Consider the following 27,444-nt stretch of genomic DNA (forward strand, 5'->3'; position numbering starts at 1 on the left):
CCGAGGCATCTCCTAGTGCACACAACATGGAGGATCCGTCCTCACAGCAGGGTGAGTGGCAGGTGGCCACCTGATCTCACCCATTCACCCTGTGAGTGGACAGGTGGCCACTCCTTCACATGGTCTGAGCAGGCACACAGGCAGAAGGGTTTACTGGTTATTGGAAGCTCCAATGTTAGGTGCATTATGGAGCCCCTTAGGTAGATAGTGTTCAGGGCTGAAAAGAAAGCCGATGTGCACTCAGTATGTCTGCCAGGGGGCCTCATCAGATGTGCATGCAGCCTCGATGTCTGCTATCAAGCATGCAGGTTGCAGTCGCCTACAAATTGTGGCTCACGTCAACACCAATGACACCAGTCCCATGTGTTCCGAGGTGATCCTCAGTCTGTACAGACAGCTAGCAGAGGTGGTGAAGACTCCTGACCTTACCTGCAGGGTGCAAGCAGAGCTTTTAATTTGCAGCATAGATCCCAGAGTTGACCTGGGTCCTTTGGTTTGGAGCCAAAAGGAGGGTCTCAACCAAATGGTCTTGGCTGCAGATTTCTAGACCTGCGTTATCGTGTGGGTATTTGTAGGACTCCCCTTGATAGGTCAGAGGCGAACTACACAAAGGAAGAAGCAACTTTGATAGCAGAGTACTTGTGGATATTTAGGCTAGGCTGTAGTTTGAAATGCTCTAATGAATACTCACCAGACGATTCACACCAAAGGATGTCAAACGGCTTTCAAAAAGTAAAGTCACTTTGACTGTTACAATTTTATCAGTAAACTGTCAAAGTATTCATAGTAAAGTCCCAGAATTTACTGCCCTTCCAGGAAACTTCTCGTGCTCCAATTATTCTTGGGACTGAAAGCTGGCTAAGAAGTAGAAAGCTCCGACATATTTAGTGATTCGTGGAACATATATCGGAAAGAAAGATTAGAGGCCATTGCAGGAGAAGTTTTCATTTCTGTTGACAAAAATATTTTCTCTATTGATGTCGATGTTGAGTGTGACAGTGAAGAAATCTGGTCACATATAAGAAGTGTTGGCTTAAACTAAGTTAATTGTTGGATGTTTTTACCGGCTACCTGATTCCGCTGTGGCAGTTCTAGAGTCATTCAAAGAAAGTCTACGGTCAATAGTATGTAAATACTCAGATCATGCGATACTAGTTGCAGGTGACTAACCTGCGAGTATAGACTGGGATCTCTATGGATTCATTGCTACTGACTGATAAGTCATGCGAAATACTTTTGAACACAGTTTCTGAAAATTGTTTTGAGCAGTTAGTTCGGCAGCCCACACACAATGGAAATATCTTAGACCTTGTAGCTACAAGCAGGGCAGACCTCATCGACAATGTCAGTATAGAAACAGGGATTAGCAATCATGATGTCTTAATAGCAACTACGAAAGTTGCTATAATGATATGAAACTTAATAAATAAGTCAAGAAAGCTGGGAGAGTGTTCTTGCTAGATATAGCAGAGAAGCAGTTATTAACATCTTACTTAGACAGTGAACTGGCATCACTTAGTACCAGTAAGATGGATGTAAAGAAATTAAGAACACGGTCTAAGCAGACTGTAAATCGTGGCCTGGAGAGTTACGTGCCTAGTAGTGGATAAAAGATGGAAAACACCCACCAGGGTTTAATAACGAAATTCATAAGATGCTGAGGAAGCAGAGTCTGTTGCACTTTAGGTTCAAAAGGGGATGCACTAATGACGACAAGAGGAGGTTTGTAGAGATTTGTGTGTCTGTGAAAATATATATGCGCAAAGCATACAACAACTACCACAGTCACACCTTAGGAAAAGATCTGGCAGAGAACCCGAGAAAATTCTCGCCGAATGTAAAATTGCTAAGCGAGTCTAAGGCTTCCATTCAGTCCTTTGTTGACCAGTCTGGTATGCAGTTGAAGATAGCAAAATGAAGGCCGAAGTTTTAAATTTCATGTTCAAGAAATCGTTCATGCAGGAAAAACAAACATACCGTCATTTGACTGTTGGACAAACTCCCATATGGACAATATAGAAATAAGCATACCTTGCAAAGAGAAGCAACATAGAGATTTGAAAACAAATAAATCACCAGGTCAGGATGGAATCACAGTTCAATTTTACAAACACTACATTACGTCATTAGCTGCTTATCTATCTTGCATTTATCGTGAATCTCTCACCCACCAAAAGTCCCAAGCAACTGGAAAAAGCACGGGTGACTCTAGTATATAAGGGAGGTAAAAGAATGGACCCACAAAATTACAGACCAATATCCCTAACTTCTATTTTCTACAGAATCCTTGAACACGTTCTCAGTTTGAATATAATAAACTTTCTTGAGGCAAGGAAGTTTATGTCCACAAATCAGCATGGTTTTCGAAATCATCGCTCATGTAAAACTCAGATTGCTATTTGTACATCTGCATCTACATCCATACTCCACAAGCCACCTGACGATGTGTGACAGAGGGTACCTTGATTACCTCTATCGGTTCTCCCTCTATTCCAGTCTCGTATTGTTTGTGGAAAGAAGGATTGTCGGTATGTCTCTGTGTGGGCTCTAATCTCTCTGATTTTATCCTCATGGTCTCTTCGCAAGACATACGTAGGAGGGAGCAAGATACTGCTTGACTCCTCGGTGAAGGTATGTTCTCAAAACTTCAACAAAAGCCCATACCAAGCTACTGAGCGTCTCTCCTGCAGAGTCTTCCACTGGAGTTTATCTATCATCTCCGTAACGCTTTCGCGATTACTAAATGATCCTGTAACAAAGTGCCCTGCTCTCCGTTGGATCTTCTCTATCTCTTCTATCAACCCTATCTGGTATGGATCCCACACTGCGCAGCAGTATTCAAGCAGTGGGCGAACAAGTGTACTGTAACCTACTTCCTTTGTTTTTGGATTGCATTTCCTTAGGATTCTTCCAATGAATCTCAGTCCGGCATCTGCTTTACCGACGATCAACTTTATATGATCATTCCATTTTAAATCACTCCTAATGTGTACTCCCAGCTTCCAGTTGCTGACCTGCTATATTGTAGCTAAATGATAAGGTATGTTTCTTTCTATGTATTCGCAGCACATTACACTTGTCTACACTGAGATTCCCTGTACCATGCATCAATTCGCTGCAGATCCTCCTGCATTTCAGTACAATTTTCCATTGTTACAACCTCTCGACATACCACAGCATCATCCGCAAAAAGCCTCAGTGAACTTCCGATGTCATCCACAAGGTAATTTATGTATATTGTGGATAGCAACGGTCCTACGACACTCCCCTGCGGCACACCTGAAATCACTCTTACTTCGGAAGACTTCTCTCCATTGAGAATGACATGCTGCGTTCTGTTATCTAGGAACTCTTCAATCCAATCACACAAGGTTTGCAGGAGAGCTTCTGTAAAGTTTGGAAGGTAGGAGACGAGATACTGGCAGAAGTAAGGCTGTGAGTACCGGGCGTGAGTCGTGCTTCGGTAGCTCAGATGGTAGAGCACTTGCCCACGAAAGGCAAAGGTCCCAAGTTCGAGTCTCGGTCAGGCACACAGTTTTAATCTGCCAGGAAGTTTCATATCAGCGCACACTCCGCTGCAGAGTGAAAATCTCATTCTGGAAACATCCATCAGGCTGTGGCTAAGCCATGTCTCCGCAGTGACCTATTCAGGGGGACCCTACATTTCTCCACCCGATATAATGAGACTATGGATGAAGGGCAACAGGCAGATTTCACATTTCTAGATTTCTGGAAAGAATTTGACACAGTCCCCCATTGCAGGCAGTTAATGAAGATACGAGCATATAGAATAAGTTCACAGCTATGTGAGCGTCTCAAAGACTTCTTAAATAACAGAACTCAGTATGTTGTCCTCGGCAGTGAGTGTTCATCAGAGACAAGAGAATTATCAGCAGTGCCCCAGGGAAGTGAGATAGGATTGCTGTTGTTCTCTATATACATAAATGATTTGGTGGGCAGGTTGGGCAGCAGTCTGTGGTTGTTTGCTGATGATGCCGTGGCATACAATAAGGTGTTTAAGTTGAGTGATTGTAGGATGCTACAAGATGGCTTAGACAAAATTTCCAGGTGGTGTGATGAATGGCAGCTAGCCCGAAATGTGGAAAAAGATCAGCTAATGCAGATGAATAGGAAGGAAAAACCTGTAATGTTCAGATACAGTATTACCAGCATCCACTTTGACACAGTCAAGTCATTTAAATATATGGGTGTAACAATGCAAAGTGATAGGAGGTGGACCAAGAATGTGAAAACTGTGGTAGAGATGGGAAATGATCAACTTCAGTTTATTGGGAGAATTTTAGGAAAGAGTTGTTCACCTGTAAAGGAGAGAGCATAAAGGACACTAGTGTGACATATTCTTGAGTACTGCTCAAGTGTTTGGGATCCATGCCAGGTCGGATTGAAGGAAGACATCGAAGCAATTCAGAGGCGGACTGCTTGATTTGGTACTGGTCAGTTTGAACAACATGTAGGTGTTATGGAGATGCTTCAGCAACTCAGAGAGAACCAGCATTTGAAGCCAACTGCCTCACGATTCTGAAGGTAAGATATGAGAAATTAGGGCTCATATGGAAGCGTACAGATAGTAACTTTTCCCTCGCTCTATTTGTGAGCAGAACAGGAGAGGAAGAGACAAGTAGTGGTACAGAGTATCCTACAACATGTACCTTAGGGTGACTTGCAGAGTATCTATGTATATGTAGATGAATTGACATTGCAGGAGTTTGCATCAAGTCCCTGTTAAAATGCTTGTTCTGTAGGCCTACCTGTATCTAGTGTGGTTTCCTTTCTACCAAATTCTAAGTCTTTAAATCAATTTCTGTTAGTACATGTCCAATTTCAATTGTAACTATTAAAGATATTCGTGTTGAAATTCCAGACAACTCAGTTTGTTTACACATTCTGTTATACTTTATTAATTGTAATTTTTGTTTAACCTGTAAATTGCAGTTATGATAACTTTTATTGTATATTACAATTGTTTTATCCCATACCCATCGTATAAACTTAAGTGATCCACGGGACGAATTAATGAATGAATCAAATCAAGAACTGAGGAGGAAGGCATGATGATGCGGGGGGGGGGGGGGGGGGGGGGCGCGGAGGCGGCTTGAGCTAAAATGTCTAGACTGCATTTCAAAACCAACAACGGAAATAATATGCGAAAATGTTCTCACAAATGTGGCACAAGTGCAAATGTAAAAACATATTTTCCATTAACGATGTCCCAAACATGTAAATGTAGGCACTAAAATACATTGCCGTGAACGTGATAATCTTGGGCTATTATAGCTAATTGCCATCGAACAGAAAAAACAGTTACTTACTTTGAACACGAAAGTGCGCTGAATACGTGGACTTTAGGCAGAAAGTCTCTAAGGAGATCTACGATAATATCGGCACTGAATGACAAAACACCTGCATTGTAACCGGACTTTACTTACGACTCACGTTATTTGATATTATTGTGATATACATCATCTGGTTTATCTAAGAAACTAGTCAGTGGATTACTAGCTACGCGAAACTGATTAAATGCAAAGCATTCACGATAGGTACTTTATATCGGAAAAAAACATATCCGTTGGGGAAACAAAACTGGTGGACATGGCTAGCAATGGTAAATAACAAAACAGACAAGCCATATGCAGGCAAGAAAGAGTTCTAGTTTGAGGCAATGACAGAAACTGGCAGCAACAAGTGTGAATAGTGTTCGTACAACATTTTGGGGCAAGTTAACATGAAACAGGTGTTGAAGCTTGAACTCTGTTTGAAATATGCACTGAGTTGGCTTACTCGATATCCTTGCAAATTCCTTTAAAAATGCTTTCCATGGTTCTTCGAAATAACTGTGTTTTCACACACTCAGGTCTCTTGTCACCAGTATTTACCATTTTACTTTCATCCATCGCAACACAATTTAAATTCTCCAGAAATACTGAAATAGTAAACAATCATAAAACGCGCGCACTTTGTAAAAACGTACAATCTACTTCTACTCATAGCATCTTTGATGGGAGCAAAAAGAACGTAGAACTAACAAATTCTACAGAAGTGGATTAAAAATTAAGAAAAACAATGATAATTTATAGTAAACTTTAAAAACACATTATTTTGGTCATAACAATTGAAATGTAGAATTGCTTCAGAGATACTAGGCCTCAAACGGGTGGCGTTGCTTGCAAGGCGTGCTTCGTTGATGTCGCCGGCATCGAAGTAAACAGTAAACACTTAAGTGATGCAGACATACAGTCATGCGTAGTTAACGAATGAAAGTAGTTATTAATTAGTGATAAAAAAGAAGCAAGTTAGCTGCTTTCCTTTGAATTCATCTTTCAGTTCCGTTATGATGTTTCGAGTGACGCTTTGGCGACGATTAATAGCAAGTCGTGCAACTGGTCGTTGCTTACGAGCGCGTGCATTGCAACAATATCCCAGAATCTTACAAACTCCGCCGATAAACAGCTGCATTAAAAATTTAGCATCTCGCAGTTACGTTACGTCTACGTTAATGTAAGTTTGAAGGTCTGTTGTAATATAATGGTTACATAATTTATTTTCCACAATGCGTCTACATGCATACTGTGCAAATCAAGATATATAAAATGAGATGCAAATTGCTGCAAACATTTTTTTTTATTTTCGCTACCAGTTTCGGCAGCTCATTGCGGTAGTAATGCTAGGGTCATATATTTCTGGATATCCGGAAGTCTTCGAAAGAAGCACTTGAGACTTCTTCCCAGCATCCAAAAACATATGGTCCCAGTAGGCCTATGCCAATATCGATTGATTTTGACAGATGCATATGGGGCCTGAAGGTTGCGTAATGAATTTCCGAAACTGGTAGCGAAAATAAAATAACGTTTCAACTGCAAAGCTATTTGACAAATTTCGTTAAATATTTGACCAGCCACTGTCCCATGTTCACAGTGGATCAACAGATATTATAGTAAAGTTTCATCCCGTTGCATTCGCTCGAGTTCGGTTCCTCTGTTTCTGTTGCAGTTAGTCTAATTTCGTCTTCGCGCTAATTAGATTCGTTCGCAAATTCGCCACTTAATACTGGTTCTTGAAACTTTGTAAGAAGGGTTTTGCGGAAATGTTGACACCTGTCTTCAAGCGTCTACACACACACACACACACACACACACTCGCGCGCATCTACCGCACAGTCATGAGAAGATACTCCTCAACCACTCTCATGGTCCATGGTCTCAAACATTGTTCATATTTCCAGAATTCATAGGTCGGTTCAACCAAAATAGGCAATCCCACCCGTCTGCTTTACCTGAAATGTTATTGTGGCATCACGTCATAGTGTGTGTGTTTTTGTGTCCAGTTGGGTTAGGATAAGGCATTGTTGTATTTGGTGGTGCTCTCTTATTTGTAATGTTTATGTTTGGAAATTGTTAGTGAGTCATTTGACCTTGTGAGTTGACTATGTCAGGTTGTTATTGAAAGAGTTTATTTTGGGTAGTATAACAGCAGCTTGTCAAGCTTCAGTGATCACAAGTGCCTGATAATGTCATCAACCATGAAACTACTTATGACCAAAGAAATTAAGCGTATCTGTTGAACAGTTATTTTTATATGTACACTGTATGAAAATGAAATTGAAGCACCAGAAGACATAGTAGGATGTCAATGTAACCTTGAACACATATGTATCTTTGGTGGGTATGTAAATGAGTAGATTTTCCACCAGAGTGCAGAGGAGGTATCAAGTGAAATTTGTGACTGGATTGAAGACTTTTTGGTAGGGAGGATGGAGAGTCAATGTCAGGTGCACAGGTAACTTCGGGTGTGCCCCTGAGGAGTGTGTTGGGCCCTTCACTGTTCATGTTGTATATTAATGACCTTATAGACAATATTAATACTAAAACCAGGCTTTTTGTGGATGATGCAGTTATCTATAATGAAGTACTATCTGAGAGAAGCTGCATAAATAGCCAGTCAGATCTTGATAAGATTTCAACATGGTGCAGAGATTGGCAACTTGCTCTAAATGTTCAGAAATGTAAAATTGTTCACTTCACAAAATGAAAAAAATAAAATAAAATAAAATAAAAAAAATAAAATAAAAAAAAAATGTGGTTAGTATCATGAGACTGTAATATCAATGAGTCAATTTTGGAATTGGCCAAGTCATACAAATACCTGGGTGTAACACTCTTTAGGGATTTGAAATGGAATTATCACACAGGTTCAGTCATGGCTAAAGCTGGTGGTAGACTTCCGTTTATTGGTAGAATACTGAGGAAGTGCAATCAGTCTACAAAAGACATTGCTTACGAATAACTCATGTGACTCATCCTAGAATACTGCTCAAGAGTGTGGGACCCATACCACATAGGGCTAACAGGGGATATTGAATGCAAGCACAAAAGGACAGCACAAATGGTCACAGATTTGTTTAATCCATGGGAGAGAGTTGCAGAGATACTGAAGGAAATGGCAGACTCTTGAAGACAGACATAAACTGTCCCAAGAAAGTCTATTTACAAAGTTTCAAAAATCAGCTTTAAGTGATTGCTCTAGGGATATACTACAACTCCCTACGTATCACTCACACAGGGATCATGGGGATAAGATTAGAATAATTACTGGATACACACAGGCATTCAAACAATCATTCTTCCCACACTCCATATGTGAGTGGAACAGGAAGAAAGCCTAATAACTGGTGCACTGGGATGTACCCTCTACCATGGACCTCATGGTGGTTTGCAGATTATAGATATAAATGTTGAGTTGTTACCAGGCTTGGTAGGGTATGTAGAAGGCGTGAACAACATTGTATGTTTAGTGATCACAGTCAACAACAGAGATATGCCACATACACGATTGAGGCAGCATTATCAGCATGTGGCAACAGTTTGAAAGGAACCTCATTGTGTGTCTCCATTTGGCCGGCTGGTTGAATGGTGCATTGTCCAGATTTGCATTTGGAGAGAGAGTGTCCCAATGACTTGACTACATGGGCCTCGTCTTCATGGTTTTGGTCAACCACGTCTTACCACTAAAAAGGAGGATAGTTGTCTTGTGCATGTAAGCACATCATAACCCCCGTCATGTCTGGACCTGCCGTCCAAGAACAAGTGATGAACTCCCTGCAACATTCTGTATCATTCCACATCATGAACTGCTGATGAATTGTGTCACTTTGTCTTCAGTGATGAATCGCTGTTCTTCACTACTCTGGATGGCCACCATCGGTGAGTGTGATGGTGACTTGGGGTGAGGCTCCATTATTCCAATGGGCCAGTATTGTGTTGGGAGGCATCGGATATTACTTCAGCCCATGGCTGGTAGTGATTGAGTGAACTCTGATTGTACGTCATGGAAGTTCTATGTCCTCATATGTTACCTCTGATGTGACAATATTATACGCCATTGTTCAACCGGGCAATGCTCATCTTTGTAGATTTGACTTTGATTTTCAGCATTACAGAAGCATCCAGTTCCACTCATCTGCTTCAACTCGTGAAACCAGTGTATACAAAATGACAATGATGACATCACTACATACACACACCAACAAACACAGACGAAAATAAACATGACACAATAATATCTCATGCCAAAAATAACATTAAATTAACTGGATAACTGTGGAAAATTGGGGTTGAGGGTGGGGACAAGCTAAATAAGCAACAATAAAAAAATACCATCCCAAAACAAATAACTTAAAAAAAATTAAATTGCAACATTCTGCTATACCAATTAAAACCACAGGAATTGGACATTTCACTTGAGTTATACCACAGCTATCGATAAAAAATAATGACCATCTACAACTCTGAAAACTGGAACCAGAATCCCAGCAAGTCAGAAACCTAAATACCCCATATTCACTACATCAATTAAAACACAGCCGACCTACCATAAATATACAACACACAAAACATCACAATTACTATAGAATGAAACCAAAACAAGCCACTGAAACTCTTTTTCAACCTCATGTTAACACCATTATGTCATGGGTCAAAGCAGATGGGTGGAATCGGACACTTCCATTGATGCCGATTTTCTAATAAATGCTATAACATCACATACCCTCCAAATACGTGAAGCTCCATTTTGTTTCCTCTTCCCCTTCTGGGTGCTTCAGTATTTTTTTTTTTTTTTTTTTTTTTTTTTTTTTTTTTTTTTTTTTTTTTAGTAATTTTTCTCCTCCAGGCTATGTATTGTCAGTGAGCATCTCTGTGCTTGGATCGAGGGGTTGGCTACTGGGCAGCACCAGAGGCTGGAACATGTTTTCTCTTCCATATAGAGCACAGTGTTGTAACTGCAATAGGCATAAGTGACTTGATGTAGTGGAGACCAAAATTGTAACATAAAATTCCCCTTGGTGTAGAAAGTTGCACTCAAAGCACATCATTCACAGTAAAACATTCATATGCATATTGTTTCAAGGCAAAGTTCTTCTCCAACAATTCAGATTTCTAACTTGGAACCAAATACAAAACAAGGGTCAAGAGACATTTCATATCACCATACACTCCTTCCTTTTTTCACAGTCAATGTCACTTCAATATATATGTGTCATGTACGTATCATAATTTTTGTTGTATTGCATGTCGGCTTTTGTCACAGGATCTTTTGCTGGGATTTGCTTAACAATTTTTCTGGTGTTTTGCCAGCCACTCGTGTTCATTATTCATGCAATGGAGGGTGAACATTTGACAATACTAGCCATTTATGCTGTTGAGATGGCGGAAAATATGTTAAACAAACATTGGCCAAAGATCTTGAGACAAAAGGCAACTGGCAATACATCGACAAGTTGCCATGAAACCCTGAACAATAACTTTCCATGTCTCGTGTGTTCCCCCCTGTTTGTGCTAATTGCAGTCATTTTTCCTGCATTTGTTTCTTGATATTATTCTTAGAACATGCTTCCACTGACTGACTGGTGCAAAAGCTTCTCTTGGCATTTCACACCAACATAGTTACATGTAGATAAACAGAAAAGAATAATTTTAGTTGATGGCTCATTTCTATTTCCACTATAGCATATTATTCATGATGTTCCAAAACATCTGTCTGTAACTCATTCCTATTTGTGTCAAAATACACTGAAGGGAAGAGAAAAAGTAGTGATGTGGTGGATAGCACATCTGTCTAGTAAGTGGGAGACCATGTCCAAATCTCAACTTTGGTACAAATGTTAATTTGTTACTTTAGGTTCTATCCTCTCAAAGATGAAGTTGAGACTCAGTATGTTTCCAAGAAAGTATATTCCATCAGATCAGTATATCACCTATGCCCAAAATATACACAGGATTTCCCCATTACGTACAAAGCTAGGTTGCCATTCCAATATCAGAGTGTCTCGGCAACACTGATGATGCAAGAAGGGGAAAATCTAGATGGGCTGAGGCATGAATTGAAGTTTGTGTTCTGGAGGGCACTTGACAAGGATAGTCAGTGCAGCTATGTCAGTCCTAATGCCAGGGTAGAGCAATGATGGCACATCTGCCTAGTAAGCAAGAGACATGGGTTCGAGTCCTGACCTTGGCACCAATTTAGTTCATTACTTCAGCTTGTGGCATAATCGGAACAAAAACAGCAGTTTTTCACACAACAGTGCCTTTTTAGTGTACCTAAGTAAAATTTATCACCTTTTTTGTTCACTTACTAGCTCCCACACTAATAAGTGCAGTATGAGGAAATTCTGTTTTGCCAAAAATTGGAATTTTTGATTTGGCAGTTTATTTGCATCATAGATGGATTCACTTCAAAGACAGTTGACTGCTTCAAGCATTTACAGAGTCTATATAACAACAACAATAGAGAAAGTATAGAAATAGTTGCCCATCTAGCAACAGCAAACAAAGCAGTTTGTAGTTTTACCAAAATCTTAAATAAAAGAGCACTCGGTACTAACTCCAAAATCTGCTTGTATCAATTGGCTATTATACTGGAAACATCATATGGATTTGAAGCATTAATATTTACAAAGAAAGATGAGGAAAAACTGTTAATATTTGAAAGAAACATTCCATGGAAAATTTGTTGACCTGTACGCCTATATGATGAAAATACTATGGTGTTGAGGATAAGAGAAAATGAAAAATTAAGAGAGCTATACAAACACTGTAATATCATAAAAGTGCCAAAGAAGAGAAGGTTGAAGTGGACAGGCTGTATAATGAGAATGATGGGGAATACAGTACCCCGAAACAGCATTCTGCGGAACAATAGATGGAACGAGAGGAAGAGGAAGACGAGGTGGTGAGATAACGTCTGGGAGGACACAGCTAGGATGAACATCAACACCAAATGGACAAACAGTGCATTTGACAGAAGGAGATGGTCAATAAGGCCTTTGCCACATGTAATGTAAAAGTAATAGTTTCTTTGCACTAACAGCAATTAATAACAAAAGTTCTTGATATGCAAGTCATAACAAACTTAAATCTTTATCATAGCCACTGTCCTCACTATCAAGTGTTACAAAAATAAGGACTCCCACTTGTGACATTTGAATCATCATATATTTCTAGTGGCTCTTGAAGCTTTGACAGATGTTGGACAACACAGGTTCCACAGAATGTTTGAAATGTTGAATGGTGACTTATCACCTATGGTATCATATATATAGCCTACGACATTGATACAATTTTGGACATACTTGTTTTGTTCCTGTGTAACAGCGTGTACATTGTTTATTAATGTACAATTAAACACCCACAGAATAAATTACAGTTCACAAAAAGCTGAACGAGATGGGTCGACATGAATGAGCAAACTTGATGGTGGAAGAATGAAACCAGAAATTCCGAAGTCTGCACAAAGTTGTCACCAACACAGCAATAAATAGTCCTTATAGCAATCTGTAGTCTATTCCAGTTCAGGCAGCCAGGTTCAAATTGTACATATCAAAGATGATGAGTCAGGTCTCCATTTGAACTACGATAAGACTGTGGATATCCCGCCACTACCTATAAAGGTGTTGGTGGCTGGTCAAAGTGATATTTTCACGAAGAACTGCCTATCCAGAGTTGCGAGACCCCACATCTTCTTTGACTTGTTGTTGTTGTTGTTGTTGTTGTGGTCTTCAGTCCTGAGAGTGGTTTGATGCAGCTCTCCATGCTACTCTATCCTGTGCAAGCTTCTTCATCTCCCAGTACCTACTGCAGCCTACGTCCTTCTGAATCTGCTTAGTGTACTCATCTCTTGGTCTCCCTCTACGATTTTTACCCTCCACGCTGCCCTCCAGTACTAAATTGGTCATCCCTTCATGCCTCAAAACATGTCCTACCAACCGATCCCTTCTTCTAGTCAAGTTGTGCCACAAACTTCTCTTCTCCCCAATCCTATTCAATACCTCCTCATTAGTTATGTGATCAACCCACCTAATCTTCAGCATTTTTCTGTAGCACCACATTTCGCAAGCTTCTATTCTCTCCTTGTCCAAACTATTTATCGTGCACGTTTCACTTCCATACATGGCTACACTCCATACAAATACTTTCACAAAGGACTTCCTAACACTTAATCAATACTTGATGTTAACAAATTTCTCTTCTTCAGAAACGCTTTCCTTGCCATTGCCAGTCTACATTTTATATCCTCTCTACTTCGCCAATCATCAGTCATTTTGTTCCCCAAATAGCAAAACTCATTTACTACTTTAAGTGTCTCATTTCCTAATCTAATTCCCTCAGCATCACCAGATTTAATTCAACTACATTCCATCCCCCCCATGAACCATGGACCTTGCCGTTGGTGGGGAGGCTTGCGTGCCTCAGCGATACAGATAGCCGTACCGTAGGTACAACCACAACGGAGGGGTATCTGTTGAGAGGCCAGACAAACATGTGGTTCCTGAAGAGGGGCAGCAGCCTTTTCAGTAGTTGCAGGGGCAACAGTCTGGATGATTGACTGATCTGGCCTTGTAATAATAACCAAAACGGCCTTGCTGTGCTGGTACTGCGAACGGCTGAAAGCAAGGGGAAACTACGGCCGTAATTTTTCCCGAGGGCATGCAGCTTTACTGTATGATTAAATGATGATGGCGTCCTCTTGCGTAAAATATTCCGGAGGTAAAATAGTCCCCCATTCGGATCTCCGGGCGGGGACTACTCAAGAGGATGTCGTTATCAGGAGAAAGAAAACTGGCGTTCTACGGATCGGAGCGTGGAATGTCAGATCCCTTCATCGGGCAGGTAAGTTAGAAAATTTAAAAAGGGAAATGGATAGGTTAAAGTTAGATATAGTGGGAATTAGTGAAGTTCGGTGGCAGGAGGAACAAGACTTCTGGTCAGGTGACTACAGGGTTATAAACACAGAGTCAAATAGGGGTAATGCAGGAGTAGGTTTAATAATGAATAGGAAAATAGGAGAGCGGGTAAGCTACTACAAACAGCATAGTGAACGCATTATTGTGGCCAAGATAGATACGAAGCCCACACCTACTACAGTAGTACAAGTTTATATGCCAACTAGCTCTGCAGATGACGAAGAAATTGAAGAAATGTATGATGAAATAAAAGAAATTATTCAGATAGTGAAGGGAGACGAAAATTTAATAGTCATGGGTGACTGGAATTCGAGTGTAGGAAAAGGGAGAGAAGGAAACGTAGTAGGTGAATATGGATTGGGGCTAAGAAATGAAAGAGGGAGCCGCCTGGTAGAATTTTGCACAGAGCACAACTTAATCATAGCTAACACTTGGTTTAAGAATCATGATAGAAGGTTGTATACATGGAAGAACCCTGGAGATACTAAAAGGTATCAGATAGATTATATAATGGTAAGACAGAGATTTAGGAACCAGGTTTTAAATTGTAAGACATTTCCAGGGGCAGATGTGGACTCTGACCACAATCTATTGGTTATGACCTGTAGATTAAAACTGAAGAAACTGCAAAAAGGTGGGAATTTAAGGAGATGGGACCTGGATAAACTGAAAGAACCAGAGGTTGTACAGAATTTCAGGGAGAGCATAAGGAAACAATTGACAGGAATGGGGGAAAGAAATACAGTAGAAGAAGAATGGGTAGCTTTGAGGGATGAAGTAGTGAAGGCAGCAGAGGATCAAGTAGGTAAAAAGACAAGGGCTAGTAGAAATCCTTGGGTAACAGAAGAAATATTGAATTTAATTGATGAAAGGAGAAAATATAAAAATGCAGTAAGTGAAGCAGGCAAAAAGGAATACAAACGTCTCAAAAATGAGATCGACAGGAAGTGCAAAATGGCTAAGCAGGGATGGCTAGAGGACAAATGTAAGGATGTAGAGGCTTATCTCACTAGGGGTAAGATAGATACTGCCTACAGGCAAATTGAAGAGACCTTTGGAGATAAGAGAACCACTTGTATGAACATCAAGAGCTCAGATGGAAACCCATTTCTAAGCAAAGAAGGGAAAGCAGAAAGGTGGAAGGAGTATATAGAGGGTCTATACAAGGGCGATGAACTTGAGGACAATATTATGGAAATGGAAGAGGATGTAGATGAAGATGAAATGGGAGATACGATACTGCGTGAAGAGTTTGACAGAGCACTGAAAGACCTGAGTCGAAACAAGGCCCCCGGAGTAGACAACATTCCATTGGAACTACTGACGGCCTTGGGAGAGCTATTCCTGACAAAACTCTACCATCTGGTGAGCAAGATGTATGAAACAGGCGAAATACCCTCAGACTTCAAGAAGAATATAATAATTCCAATCCCAAAGAAAGCAGGTGTTGACAGATGTGAAAATTACCGAACAATCAGTTTAATAAGCCACAGCTGCAAAATACTAACACGAATTCTTTACAGACGAATGGAAAAACTGGTAGAAGCCGACCTCGGGGAAGATCAGTTTGGATTCCGTAGAAATGTTGGAACACATGAGGCAATACTGACCTTACGACTTATCTTAGAAGAAAGATTAAGGAAAGGCAAACCTACGTTTCTAGCATTTGTAGACTTGGAGAAAGCTTTTTGACAATGTTGACTGGAATACTCTCTTTCAAATTCTAAAGGTGGCAGGGGTAAAATACAGGGAGCGAAAGGCTATTTACAATTTGTACAGAAACCAGATGGCAGTTATATGAGTCGAGGGACATGAAAGGGAAGCAGTGGTTGGGAAGGGAGTAAGACAGGGTTGTATCCTCTCCCCGATGTTATTCAATCTGTATATTGAGCAAGCAGTAAAGGAAACAAAAGAAAAATTCGGAGTAGGTATTAAAATCCATGGAGAAGAAATAAAAACGTTGAGGTTCGCCGATGACATTGTAATTCTGTCAGAGACAGCAAAGGACTTGGAAGAGCTGTTGAATGGAATGGATGGTGTCTTGAAGGGAGGATATAAGATGAACATCAACAAAAGCAAAACGAGGATAATGGAATGTAGTCGGATTAAGTCGGGTGATGTTGAGGGTATTAGATTAGGAAATGAGACACTTAAAGTAGTAAAGGAGTTTTGCTATTTGGGGAGCAAAATAACTGATGATGGTCGAAGTAGAGAGGATATAAAATGTAGACTGGCAATGGCAAGGAAAGCGTTTCTGAAGAAGAGAAATTTGTTAACATCGAGTATAGATTTAAGTGTCAGGAAGTCGTTTCTGAAAGTATTTGTATGGAGTGTAGCCATGTATGGAAGTGAAACATGGACGATAAATAGTTTGGACAAGAAGAGAATAGAAGCTTTCGAAATGTGGTGCTACAGAAGAATGCTGAAGATTGGATGGGTAGATCACATAACTAATGAGGAAGTAATGAATAGGATTGGGGAGAAGAGAAGTTTGTGGCACAACTTGACCAGAAGAAGGGATCGGTTGGTAGGATATGTTCTGAGGCATCAAGGGATCACCAATTTAGTATGGGAGGGCAACGTGGAGGGTAAAAATCGTAGGGGGAGACCAAGAGATGAATACACTAAGCAGATTCAGAAGGATGTAGGTTGCAGTAGGTACTGGGAGATGAAGAAGCTTGCACAGGATAGAGTAGCATGGAGAGCTGCATCAAACCAGTCTCAGGACTGAAGACCATAACAACAACATAACAACATTCCATTATCCTTGTTTTGCTTTTGTTGATGTTCATCTTATACCCTCCTTTCAAGACACTGTCCATTCCGTTCAACTGCTCTTCCAAGTCCTTTGCTGTTTCTGACAGAATTACAATGTCATCGGCGAACCTCAAAGTTTTTATTTCTTCTCCATGGATTTTAATACCTACTCCAAACTTTTCTTTTGTTTCCTTTACTGCTTGCTCAATATGCAAATTGAATAGCATTGGGGAGAGGCTACAACCCTGTCTCACTCCCTTCCCAACCACTGCTTCCCTTTCATGTCCCTCGACTCTTATAACTGCCATCTGGTTTCTGTACAAATTGTAAATAGCCTTTCGCTCCCTGTATTTTACCCCTGCCACCTTCGGAATTTGAAAGAGAGTATTCCAGTCAACATTGTCAAAAGCTTTCTCTAAGTCTACAAATGCTAGAAATGTAGGTTTGCCTTTCCTTAATCTTTCTTCTAAGATAAGTCATAGGGTCAGTATTGCCTCACATGTTCCAACATTACTACGGAATGTTTTTCCATTCGTCTCTAAAGAATTCGCGTTAGTATTTTGGAGCCGTGACTTATTAAACTGATAGTTCGGTAATTTTCACATCTGTCAACACCGGCTTTCTTTGGGATTGGAATTATTAAATTCTTCTTGGAGTCTGAGGGTATTTCGCCTGTCTCATACATTTTGCTCACCAGATGATAGAGTTTTGTTAGGACTGCCTCTCCCAAGGCCGTCAGTAGTTCTAATGGAATGTTGTCTACTCCCGAGGCTTGTTTAGACTCAGGTCTTTCAGTGTTCTGTCAGACTCTTCACGCAGTCTCATATCTCCCATTTCTTCTTCATCTACATCCTCTTCCATTTCCATGATATTGTCCTCAAGAACATCGCCCCTGTATAGACCCTCTATATACTCCTTCCACCTTTCTGCTTTCCCTTCTTTGCTTAGAACTGGGTTTCCATCTGAGCTCTTGATATTCATGCAAGTGGTTCTCTTTTCTCCGAAGGTCTCTTTAATTTTCCTGGTGAGATAAGCCTCTATATCCTTACATTTGTCCTCTAGCCATCCCTGCTTAGCCATTTTGCACTTCCTGTCGATCTCATTTTTGAGACGTTTGTATTCCTTTTTGCCTGCTTCACTTACTGCATTTTTGTATTTCCTCCTTTCATCAATTAAATTCAGTATCTCTTCTGTTATCCAAGGATTTCTACTAGCCCTCGTCTTTTTACCTACTTGATCCTCTGCTGCCTTCAGTACTTCATCCCTCAGAGCTACCCATTCTTCTTCTACTGTATTTCTTTCACCCATTCCTGTCAGTTGTTCCCTTATGCTCTCCCTGAAACTCTGTACAACCTCTGGTTCTTTCAGTGTATCCAGGTCCCATCTCCTTAAATTCCCACCTTTTTGCAGTTTCTTCAGTTTTAATCTACAGGTCATAACGAATGTGGTCAGAGTCCACATCTGCCCCTGGAAATGTCTTACAATTTAAAACCTGGTTCCTAAATCTCTATCTTACCATTATATAATCTATCTGAAACCTTTTAGTATCTCCAGGGTTCTTCCATGTGTACAAACTCATTTCATGATTCTTGAACCAAGTGTTAGCTATGATTAAGTTATGCTCTGTGCAAAATTCTACCAGGCGGCTTCCTCTTTCATTTCTTAGCCCCAATCTATATTCACCTACTTCGTTTTCTTCTCTTCCTTTTCCTACTGTCGAATTCCAGTCACCCATGACTATTAAATTTTCGTCTACCTTCACTACCTGAATAATTTCTTTTATCTCATCATACATTTCATCAATTTCATCATCATCTGCAGAGCTAGTTGGCATATAAACTTGTACTACTGTAGTAGACATGGGCTTCGTGTCTATCTTGGCCACAATAATGCGTTCACTATGCTGTTTGTAGTAGTTTACGTGCACTCCTATTTTTTATATTCATTATTAAACCTCCTCCTGCATTACCCCTATTTGAAATTGTATTTATAACCCTGTATTCACCTGACCAAAAGTCTTGTTCCTTCTGCCACCGAAGTTCACTAATTCCCACTATATCTAACTTTAACCTATCCATTTCCCTTTTTAAATTTTCTAACCTACCTGCCCGATTAAGGGATCTGACATTCCACTCTCCGATCTGTAGAACGCCAGTTTTCTTCCTCCTGATAAGGACGTCCTCTTGAGTAGTCCCCGCCCGGAGATCCGAATGGGGGACTATTTTACCTCCGGAATATTTTACCCAAGAGGACGCCCTCATCATTTAATCATACAGTAAAGCTACATGCCCTCGGGAAAAATTAAGGCTGTAGTTTCCCCTTGCTTTCAGCCGTACGTAGTACCAGCACAGCAGGGCCGTTTTGTTTAGTGTTACAAGGCCAGATCAGTCAATCATCCAGACTGTTGCCCCTGCAACTACTGAAAAGGCTGCTGCCCCTCTTCAGGAACCACATGTTTGTCTGGCCTCTCAACAGATACCCCTCCATTGTGGTTGCACCTACGGTACGGCCATCTGTATCGCTGAGGCACGCAAGCCTCCCCACCAACGGCAAGGTCCATGGTTCATGGTTCATTGACTTAATAACATCAATATCTTCTGTAGCAGAATTGATGTTGTAATTCAGGTGAAATATAAAGCACCTTTTGTTTGGAAACATTTCAGAAGAGTAAAAAATTCCTGTATTGTGTTTTGAAGGTAATTAAAGTAAATCCCTCTCGTCATCAAATTTCCTGTAGCTTCCACTGAATTGAAATATCCAACACATTTAAGACTGTATATCTTACTACTGATATTGCTGACAGTGTTAATATTGTCACCGTTATTTGTCTTCATCATGTGTTGTATGATTTCCCATAGCTGACTCATTGCAGAGGAGGAACAGTGTGCTTTCAGCGACATAAATATAAGTTTGTAACAATATTCTGAGAAGGATAGTTGCTACTCACCATATAGCAGAGATGCTGAGTTACAGATAGGCACAACAAAAAGATTTTCACACTTAAAGCTTTCGGCCAATGGCCTTTGTCAACAATGTGTGCGTGCGCGCGCGCGGGCGCACACACACACACACACACACACACACACACACACACACACACACACGACTGTAATCTCAGGCAACTGAGTGTGGTTGCCATTGTCTGAAAGCTGTAAGTGTGAAAATCTTTTTGTTGTGCCTGTCTGCGACTCAGCACCTCCCGCTAAATGGTGAGTAGCAACTTTCGTTCTAAGAATATTGTTACATTCCATCCTGTATTTTCCATTGTTTGATAAATACAAGTTTGTCGTTTCTGAGCATTGAATATTGCGGGATAAACTATCAACATTTTTATGCCCAAATAAATACTCTTGTGTTTTATCTTACAGCCATACCTCAGTCACACTTTTGTAAGACCCATATTTTTATTGAAAAGGATATTGCTCATGAAACTTACTGGAAGATTAACAGTGTGTGCTGGACCAGGACTCAGACCAAAGAACTTTGCCTTTCGCAGGTGATGGACAAGGGCTCAGGTTACGGTCCCTACCAAACAGTTATCATCTGCCAGGATTTTCACATAGTACACGCTCTGTTGCAGAGTGAAAATTCATACTGGACATTGCTAATGTTTTAACTACACAATTCATAGAAGTATTGTTTTAAAAAATATATATGCTTTAAATTTTTTATTTGCTCAATTCTAGAAAAAGAAGTCAGGATTTTTTATGTTAGGCCTTGGAAATTATTGTTTTGTGGACACTCATTCCTCTGCTCAGAAAATGTTGTGCCAGAGTGCTTAAATCTTTAGACAGTTCTTCCTCTGCTGTTTTCATGCTCTTATGTGTAACTGCTTTTGGCAGCTTTTAGCAACTGATTTCATTATCTTGTATTCTTTAGTTTCTGGCTGATGCTACCCATATATTATTTGTAGGTCAGGGAATGATACTGATTTATACTAAGATATTTAAAGTTAGTTATGTTTTACCTTCTGCTGTCAAGAACTGATGCTGAGGTATTATCTTGTTGTTATATTGTTTTTATGGTATGCACATAAATGGATCTGAAGACGCTGTGGCGTGGTAGTATGAACAGTTATTGCTAGGTCACCCACAGAGTTGAATTTGACACTAGTCACTTGAGTCAAGCCACTGCTGTACTAATTGGATAGTGCTGGAAGCACTACAGCACCTTGAGATAACCCATTCTTTACTGTGAAAGATTGATTATATTACACTTAATGCTGACACTGAAAGAGCAACTTGTGAGCATGTTGCTCATGAGAATGATCATAATTTTCATTGTAATTCACCATTAGTGTTTAACCATGAGACATCTTACCCATGCAGGATTGTGCATATAGCTCAACAAAAGCTGCTGCTGGTTTTTACCTCCTACTCCTATAGTGTGACTGAATTTAAGATTTCATTACCACTAACTTCAAAACAGCTTGACTTGTTTTGGAAACTACTTCGCATACTTACTCACACAACTATTAAGTATTAAGTATTAAGTGTTCAGGGAGTTTGAAACAGATGCCTAGTGATGACACGGAACTATAGCTTGGCTTTTTATTAATGTTAGTGCACTGAAAACTGTGTGTAATATGCAAAATTTCTCTCTCTCATATTGTAATTTTTGTTAACATTGACACAGATTAATTTAAATTATTTCTGAATTAATACTTTCTATTCTCCAAGCCTGCAGGGCCAACTTCCACCTGAAGTGATATTTTGATGTGATCTTATTTCAGTGATTCAGAAGATCTAGCATTCTTGCTTCTGTGAATCACCAAGTAGACACAATTAGCAGAAATTCAATAAAACCATCATTCAACTTCATAAAAATGAACATCTTAGGTTAGACCTTACTGTTTCTGTAATTGAGATGATTTGAAACTTCAACTGAACTGCTACTGCTCACAATTTGTTTTATTTTTACCGCACTTTTCAGTTGTTTAAACTTACATTATCAGATCAGTTTATTTGAATTAATAACCACATATGTGTTGTAAGTATGTGGGGTAATCTGTGGAACAGTATCCAGTGCTCACAGGCAACTTTTTCTGTCATGTTTACATAATATATTCTGAAGTAAACAAAGATGGCACCCTGCTGACCAGAAGAATGAGCCTGTAGCCACTAGATGCATTGCTACAGGTTACCTCAAAGTCATATGCACAACACACAGATGTCTTATTAATTCACATAAATCCTCATTATCGTGGAGGTTTAAACTTCTGAAACACAGTGTAGAAATAAAATTAATTGCAGCTACTAACAGTAAACTTATAGATCCAATTGGTTTTTCAACAAGCTCTTTTTCATGCTCCTAGGTGTTCATCTCATTCGCACAGAAAATGAACTAGGCATCTGCTTCAACTGCTTCCACACTATCCGATGAAACCATAGTCATACATCAGTCTTCAGGTTTCTATTCCCTTGTGTAATAGCCATTCACCAGTGGCTGGTTACACCTCACACAGTTGGGGCCAGTAATCAGGAAGTGCAATTTTCTCATCCTAATGTCATAGCACTACCAGCTTACTTTTCTGTGACACATTGAAGGTGCTGCCAGTGGTGTTGTTGCAATTTTGAGAGTTGAATCCGCTGCCTCATAATTTGTAAGTTCCAGTAATTTGAGTTATATGGAAAAAAGGGTGTTTTCAAACAATAGTCCATGTCCAGTTGTGGGACTGAGTTTTGTGACAGCCATCTTGTCAAATGTAGTTATGCAGATGGGACAAACAACTAATACTTTTAATGAAGGTGGTGTGTACTTCTGGCATACAGGGGAATTTCTTTTACTTTGCCATTTTGTGAACTATTTAACGCACATTCACTTAATGCTATGCTACCTATTGGTATAAATTTCAATCATGGTTTGTTACATTTTGTGATATTCATAAGGCAGTACAATAAATAGCTATGGAAATCTCAACAGTTTAAATTAAAGTTTTTATTATGTATTTCCTTTTATAATGTAACATGTTTTGTGTGCGATGGTTGCTCCGTTATTGGATAATGTAACAGTATTTTGTTTCTTTTTATTTGCTATTTTACAATATTTGTATTTCTCTTTCTTTTTCAAGACAGGAGTCAGTGGAGAAGAATAAGTCAATGCCATTGGATCCCAGTACTGAAATTTCAAATAAAGTTCAAGCAATTGAAACCAGTGTGAAAAACAGTAACAGAGTTAAAAAATCAACTTTATGTGGATTTTTGGATATGATTGAAGTGAAAGGTAAGGCATTATTGTTGCAGGAAGAAACCTCATATAGATCTGTATTTGGAACATGAAATTATACTAACAAAAGTCTCAGTACTTATTTTTTACAAGATAAATAAGTATTCCAAGGAGCCCACATATAGGTATCCTTTGCACCTTCGTTATTATGAGTGGTCTTCTATTATTTACAGGTAACTGTTTAAAAATTCCTCGGAGGAGCTGCAGCAACTGTCTGCCACAAATAACTAATTTAAAGAAAACATATTATCAGTCAAGACTGTCAAATTTTCAAAAATTCATTTTCCTTGTAGCTATATCTCGCACGGCATAGTTGTTGTAAAGTCGTATCCTGTATAGCAGAGAGTAAAAAATGTTGTGTTTCCTGCAAGTTACATCAAGCTTATTTGCTGAGGAATAACTCAAAAATGTTCATGTAGTATTATTTACCTTTCCTCCTTGCTTCTAATACTGTACTACCTGTATGCTGGATTCACAGCTATGTATCAAGTTGCTCCACTTTTCTGGGGTTATTTTAAGCCTGATTTCCACTGTTTTGGAAATAGTAGCTTGCATCACCATTTCTATCTTGCCAACCACTGTATACCAATTGAAATAAAAGCTCTTAAAGAAGAGAGACCATGCAGTGTGAAAACCAGCAGTATACCTGACTTTGCTTATCAGTATTTAGAAATAATGATAGACTGCCTGAAGACCATGTAACTTATTATATATTTTTCACTATACAGACACATGAGTATCAGACAAAAATATTCCAAAACTTGTTTTGACTCAGCAATAGTCATTTTTAGATGAAAGACACTAGCAGCAAGGGGTTTCTGTTGCAGTGTCAACAATAATAATATTGTTAACAATGCAACAATTCTGTATCCTGAAGGTGACCAGTGGCTGCTCAAAACAGGTGATGGCATTGTGAAATGCGTGTCAGTGTTGGCAGAAGTAGTGTCAGGCTGGACGGTCGCCCCCAGAATTGTTGCCTAAACCAGAGAGGTGCACGAGATCTGTCTGCCCAGTGTCTCACGGCCATTGAAGGTATGATAGTCACCATGAGAACACCCAGTGTGCGTGCAGCTTGGCAGGTTCTACAGTGGCTGTAACTGTCCTGCTCATCGCAGGTGGGAAACGTATACCTATTATCCACACAGTTTCGAAACATTGTAATATGTTCTTAACTTCGTGACTAAAAATCAGTGCTGGGGAACAGAAGGTATGTGTGAGGATGGAGTGGGGACAGGGAAAGACATAGAGGCAGATGGAAGATTGAGACTAGTGTAGGTTGAGAAGAGGTGGGTGGGAGGGTTACAGGAACAAAGGATATTTTCAGGGAGAGTTTCCATCTGCACAATTCAGAAATTTCTGAGCAAGCCCAGTTCAGATTGTTGAGCTTATTTCAGTTTGAAACTGCTCTCTGAATCTGTATAGCGTCTGATGATGTCTCCAGCATTAGGAGATGAAATGCTAAGCACGGAAATATGGCTAGTACCCGGACCTAATGCCCATAAAATAAAAACTACCAAGAATACATCATATCTTTTTGTATATGCCAACATTTGTTTGTCTGAACATTTGTTCACAGTGTCATCGACAGATGTGAGTAACTTGAGTTGTTCTTCCCGTGTACAGTTGCTGGATGTCCCAGTTTTCCAGTTTCACATTCAAGAAATCGATGGCCTGAAAACTACTTTTGGGGCAGCAGTTTGCCCCAGACTTCAGAGAAATATTTTCATACTGTGTATTTTTTCTCCAAATTCTTGCATACATCTATATTTCTATTTCAACAGTTTGGCCTCAACAGCCAGAGACAGGGGTCGTGTGTGTGTGTGTGTGTGTGTGTGTGTGTGTGTGTGTGTGGTGCCTAATTTGGAAGAAAGCCTTTTGGCAGAAAACTTACTTATTGTTAACAGTCATTTTGTTGTTCCTATCTGCAACTTAACAACTCTTCTGTGTGGTGAGAGCAATGTATCCTTTTCATAATATTGTCATTGTATTTCAACTATGTTAACCTAGAAATGGAATTTTTATTATCATAGCTGACTGAATCATTCAAGGAGTATTATTGCATTGTAATGCTGCTCAGTTTCCATTGTTGACCCTCAGTTGAGTTTAAGCTTTGCAGCAGCTTGGTTTTCTATTTCTCTGCCAAGTCGTATTGCAGTTAATTTGTTATCAAAATCCTTGATTGTTCCAAGTGAACATAAAACATGAGGGAGGAAATATTCAGAAGACTGGTACTTCATAAAATGAGGGAAGCGACTATGAAGTAGGAAGTGTAATTTGGAAACGTTACGTTTCTATTACACACGTGGGAAGAGCAAATAGTAAGGATCCTCTAGCTAACATAAAGTGTGAATCAAATGTGTACTCTGCAAACACTTAAAAAAATTGTTGCCAATTTTGTTTCATATTCATTTAATCAGGGCAAATTAGCGACAGCAGCAGAATTAGCAATGTGCTACGGTACCATGGAACATCACATGTCTTTGAGATCAGAGGATTGTACTTTTTTAATGATTCTGAAGCAGCAAAACTTGTGACATTGGCGAGAACAAAAGTAAACAGCAGTTGTGAGATCAGTGTTAATGTGACACTGTCAAACAAATACGCAATGATCTTTCCAAGGTCCATTATTTTGGTATAGCTACAGACTCTAGTAATCAAGAAGCCAAGAAAATATTTTCACTAATTGTTTAGTATTTTACATAAAAAAGTGAAATTATGTAAATTAACTTCTATGCCGGATAAAACTGTCTCTGTAATACATACATTTTGCATCATTACCTTAGAGGAAAACAAAATTGATAAAAGTAAGAGCATATCATTTTGTGGTGACAGTACCAAAACTAATTGTGGAGGAGTACAGTGAGCGGTACAAACAATTTGTTAGCAAAATTGATAGGTGAAGTAAACAAAAATCTTGTAGGGGTTAGATGCTCCACACACAAATTACATAATGCTGCAAAGGCAGCTACCAACTTGATGAGTGTTGATTAGAAACATTTGTGACTAAACTTTTAACTTTCTTCTTCTTATACACAGTACAGGTGGAGCATCTTAAAGAATTAAGAGAGTTAGTTGACAGAGTGTATCACACATTGTCTTCACATACAAAAATACGGTGGATATCTTTGTTTGTTACAGTAGAGAAAGTACTGAAATTATATGATGTTCTTAAGTCATTCTTCCTCTCAGAAGGAAAAAGTACCTAAATTTCTGACAACTCAGTTTCAGAATGTGCTGACTGAGCCTTATTTATCGTTTTTACACTGTCAGATGTATTTATTTCAGAGAAAAATACTTAAACTCAAGAAAGCATATAGCAGTCTTATACAAGCAGCTCTGATTTTACAAGATGTTGGAGTGATAGGATGGTGTAAAGAGGAAAAATTGCGCCACACAAGGTGACATTTATCTTGGAGAAAATGGATGTTGCATCAGCTGAGGATGTTCCAACATTTCATTCTCGTATTAAACAGTTTTATGAAACATGAGGATTACTTAAAAGCCAATGAACTTGAAAGAATTTCACCTTTTCACATGGATGTTCTTGGACTCTGAGCCTATTTGGAATGAAGTGACAGGGATTAATATTTCTGCAAGGTAAAGGATTACTAGTAGAGGATAGCGCATTGTCTGACCAGTTTTGTTTTGTCAACCATGTCACTGTATCACAACACTTCAGAAATAGTGATAATTGGTCTAGTAAATCATGTCGGGAGAAATGGTGGAATTTCTTTGAACAATGTGGACACTTAGAGCAGCATTCACAGTTACTAAATCCGTGCAACTTCACCTGTAGTATTCCAGGCTGCAGTGCTAATGTGGAAAGAAGTTTCTCTACCACAAATGTCCAGTGAACTGGGGAACAAAATAGATTAAAAGTATCAACAGTTAAGACAATAGTATAACATGTTTTTAATTATGAAATGAGCTGCACTCACTTTTTTGATTATGTCTTTCAGCATCAGGATCTTCCCTCTAAAGTTCCAAAATACGATAAACACCAAATGTAGAACAGTGAAGAAAATTTGAAATATAATTTTTTAAATTTCATGCAACTAAAACTCTGCATTTGGACATATTTTAATATTTAATTTTTTCTCTCATAATGCAAAGATGTTAAAAAACTATCTGGGTGATTTATTACATTGTCACAAGTATAGATATTATAATATTCTTTCTTTGGTTTTATTAAGTTACTTATACATAGT

General features: G+C 39.3%; 2 protein-coding genes across 3 annotated transcripts in view; one reads left to right on the plus strand and one right to left on the minus strand.

Annotated features, from left to right (window-relative positions):
* LOC126190783 (uncharacterized) overlaps positions 1–6,049 on the minus strand; it is a 62,094-nt gene extending 56,045 nt beyond the window's left edge. Inside the window, exon 1 of the mRNA XM_049931324.1 lies at positions 5,800–6,049. Coding sequence (XP_049787281.1) covers positions 5,800–5,912 — 113 coding nt within the window. The 5' untranslated portion in view covers positions 5,913–6,049. The remainder of the gene's footprint in view (positions 1–5,799) is intronic.
* Positions 6,050–6,164: 115 nt separating this feature from the next.
* LOC126190781 (leucine-rich PPR motif-containing protein, mitochondrial-like) overlaps positions 6,165–27,444 on the plus strand; it is a 185,958-nt gene continuing 164,678 nt past the window's right edge. Inside the window, exons 1-2 of one of the 2 annotated variants that reach the window (XM_049931322.1) lie at positions 6,165–6,516; positions 23,082–23,233. In XM_049931322.1, coding sequence (XP_049787279.1) covers positions 6,350–6,516; positions 23,082–23,233 — 319 coding nt within the window. In that variant the 5' untranslated portion in view covers positions 6,165–6,349. The remainder of the gene's footprint in view (positions 6,517–23,081; positions 23,234–27,444) is intronic. The other variant, XM_049931323.1, reaches the window with a different exon arrangement.

This window comes from Schistocerca cancellata, chromosome 6, assembly GCF_023864275.1.
Source record: "Schistocerca cancellata isolate TAMUIC-IGC-003103 chromosome 6, iqSchCanc2.1, whole genome shotgun sequence".
NCBI classification, from domain to species: Eukaryota; Metazoa; Arthropoda; class Insecta; order Orthoptera; family Acrididae; genus Schistocerca; species Schistocerca cancellata.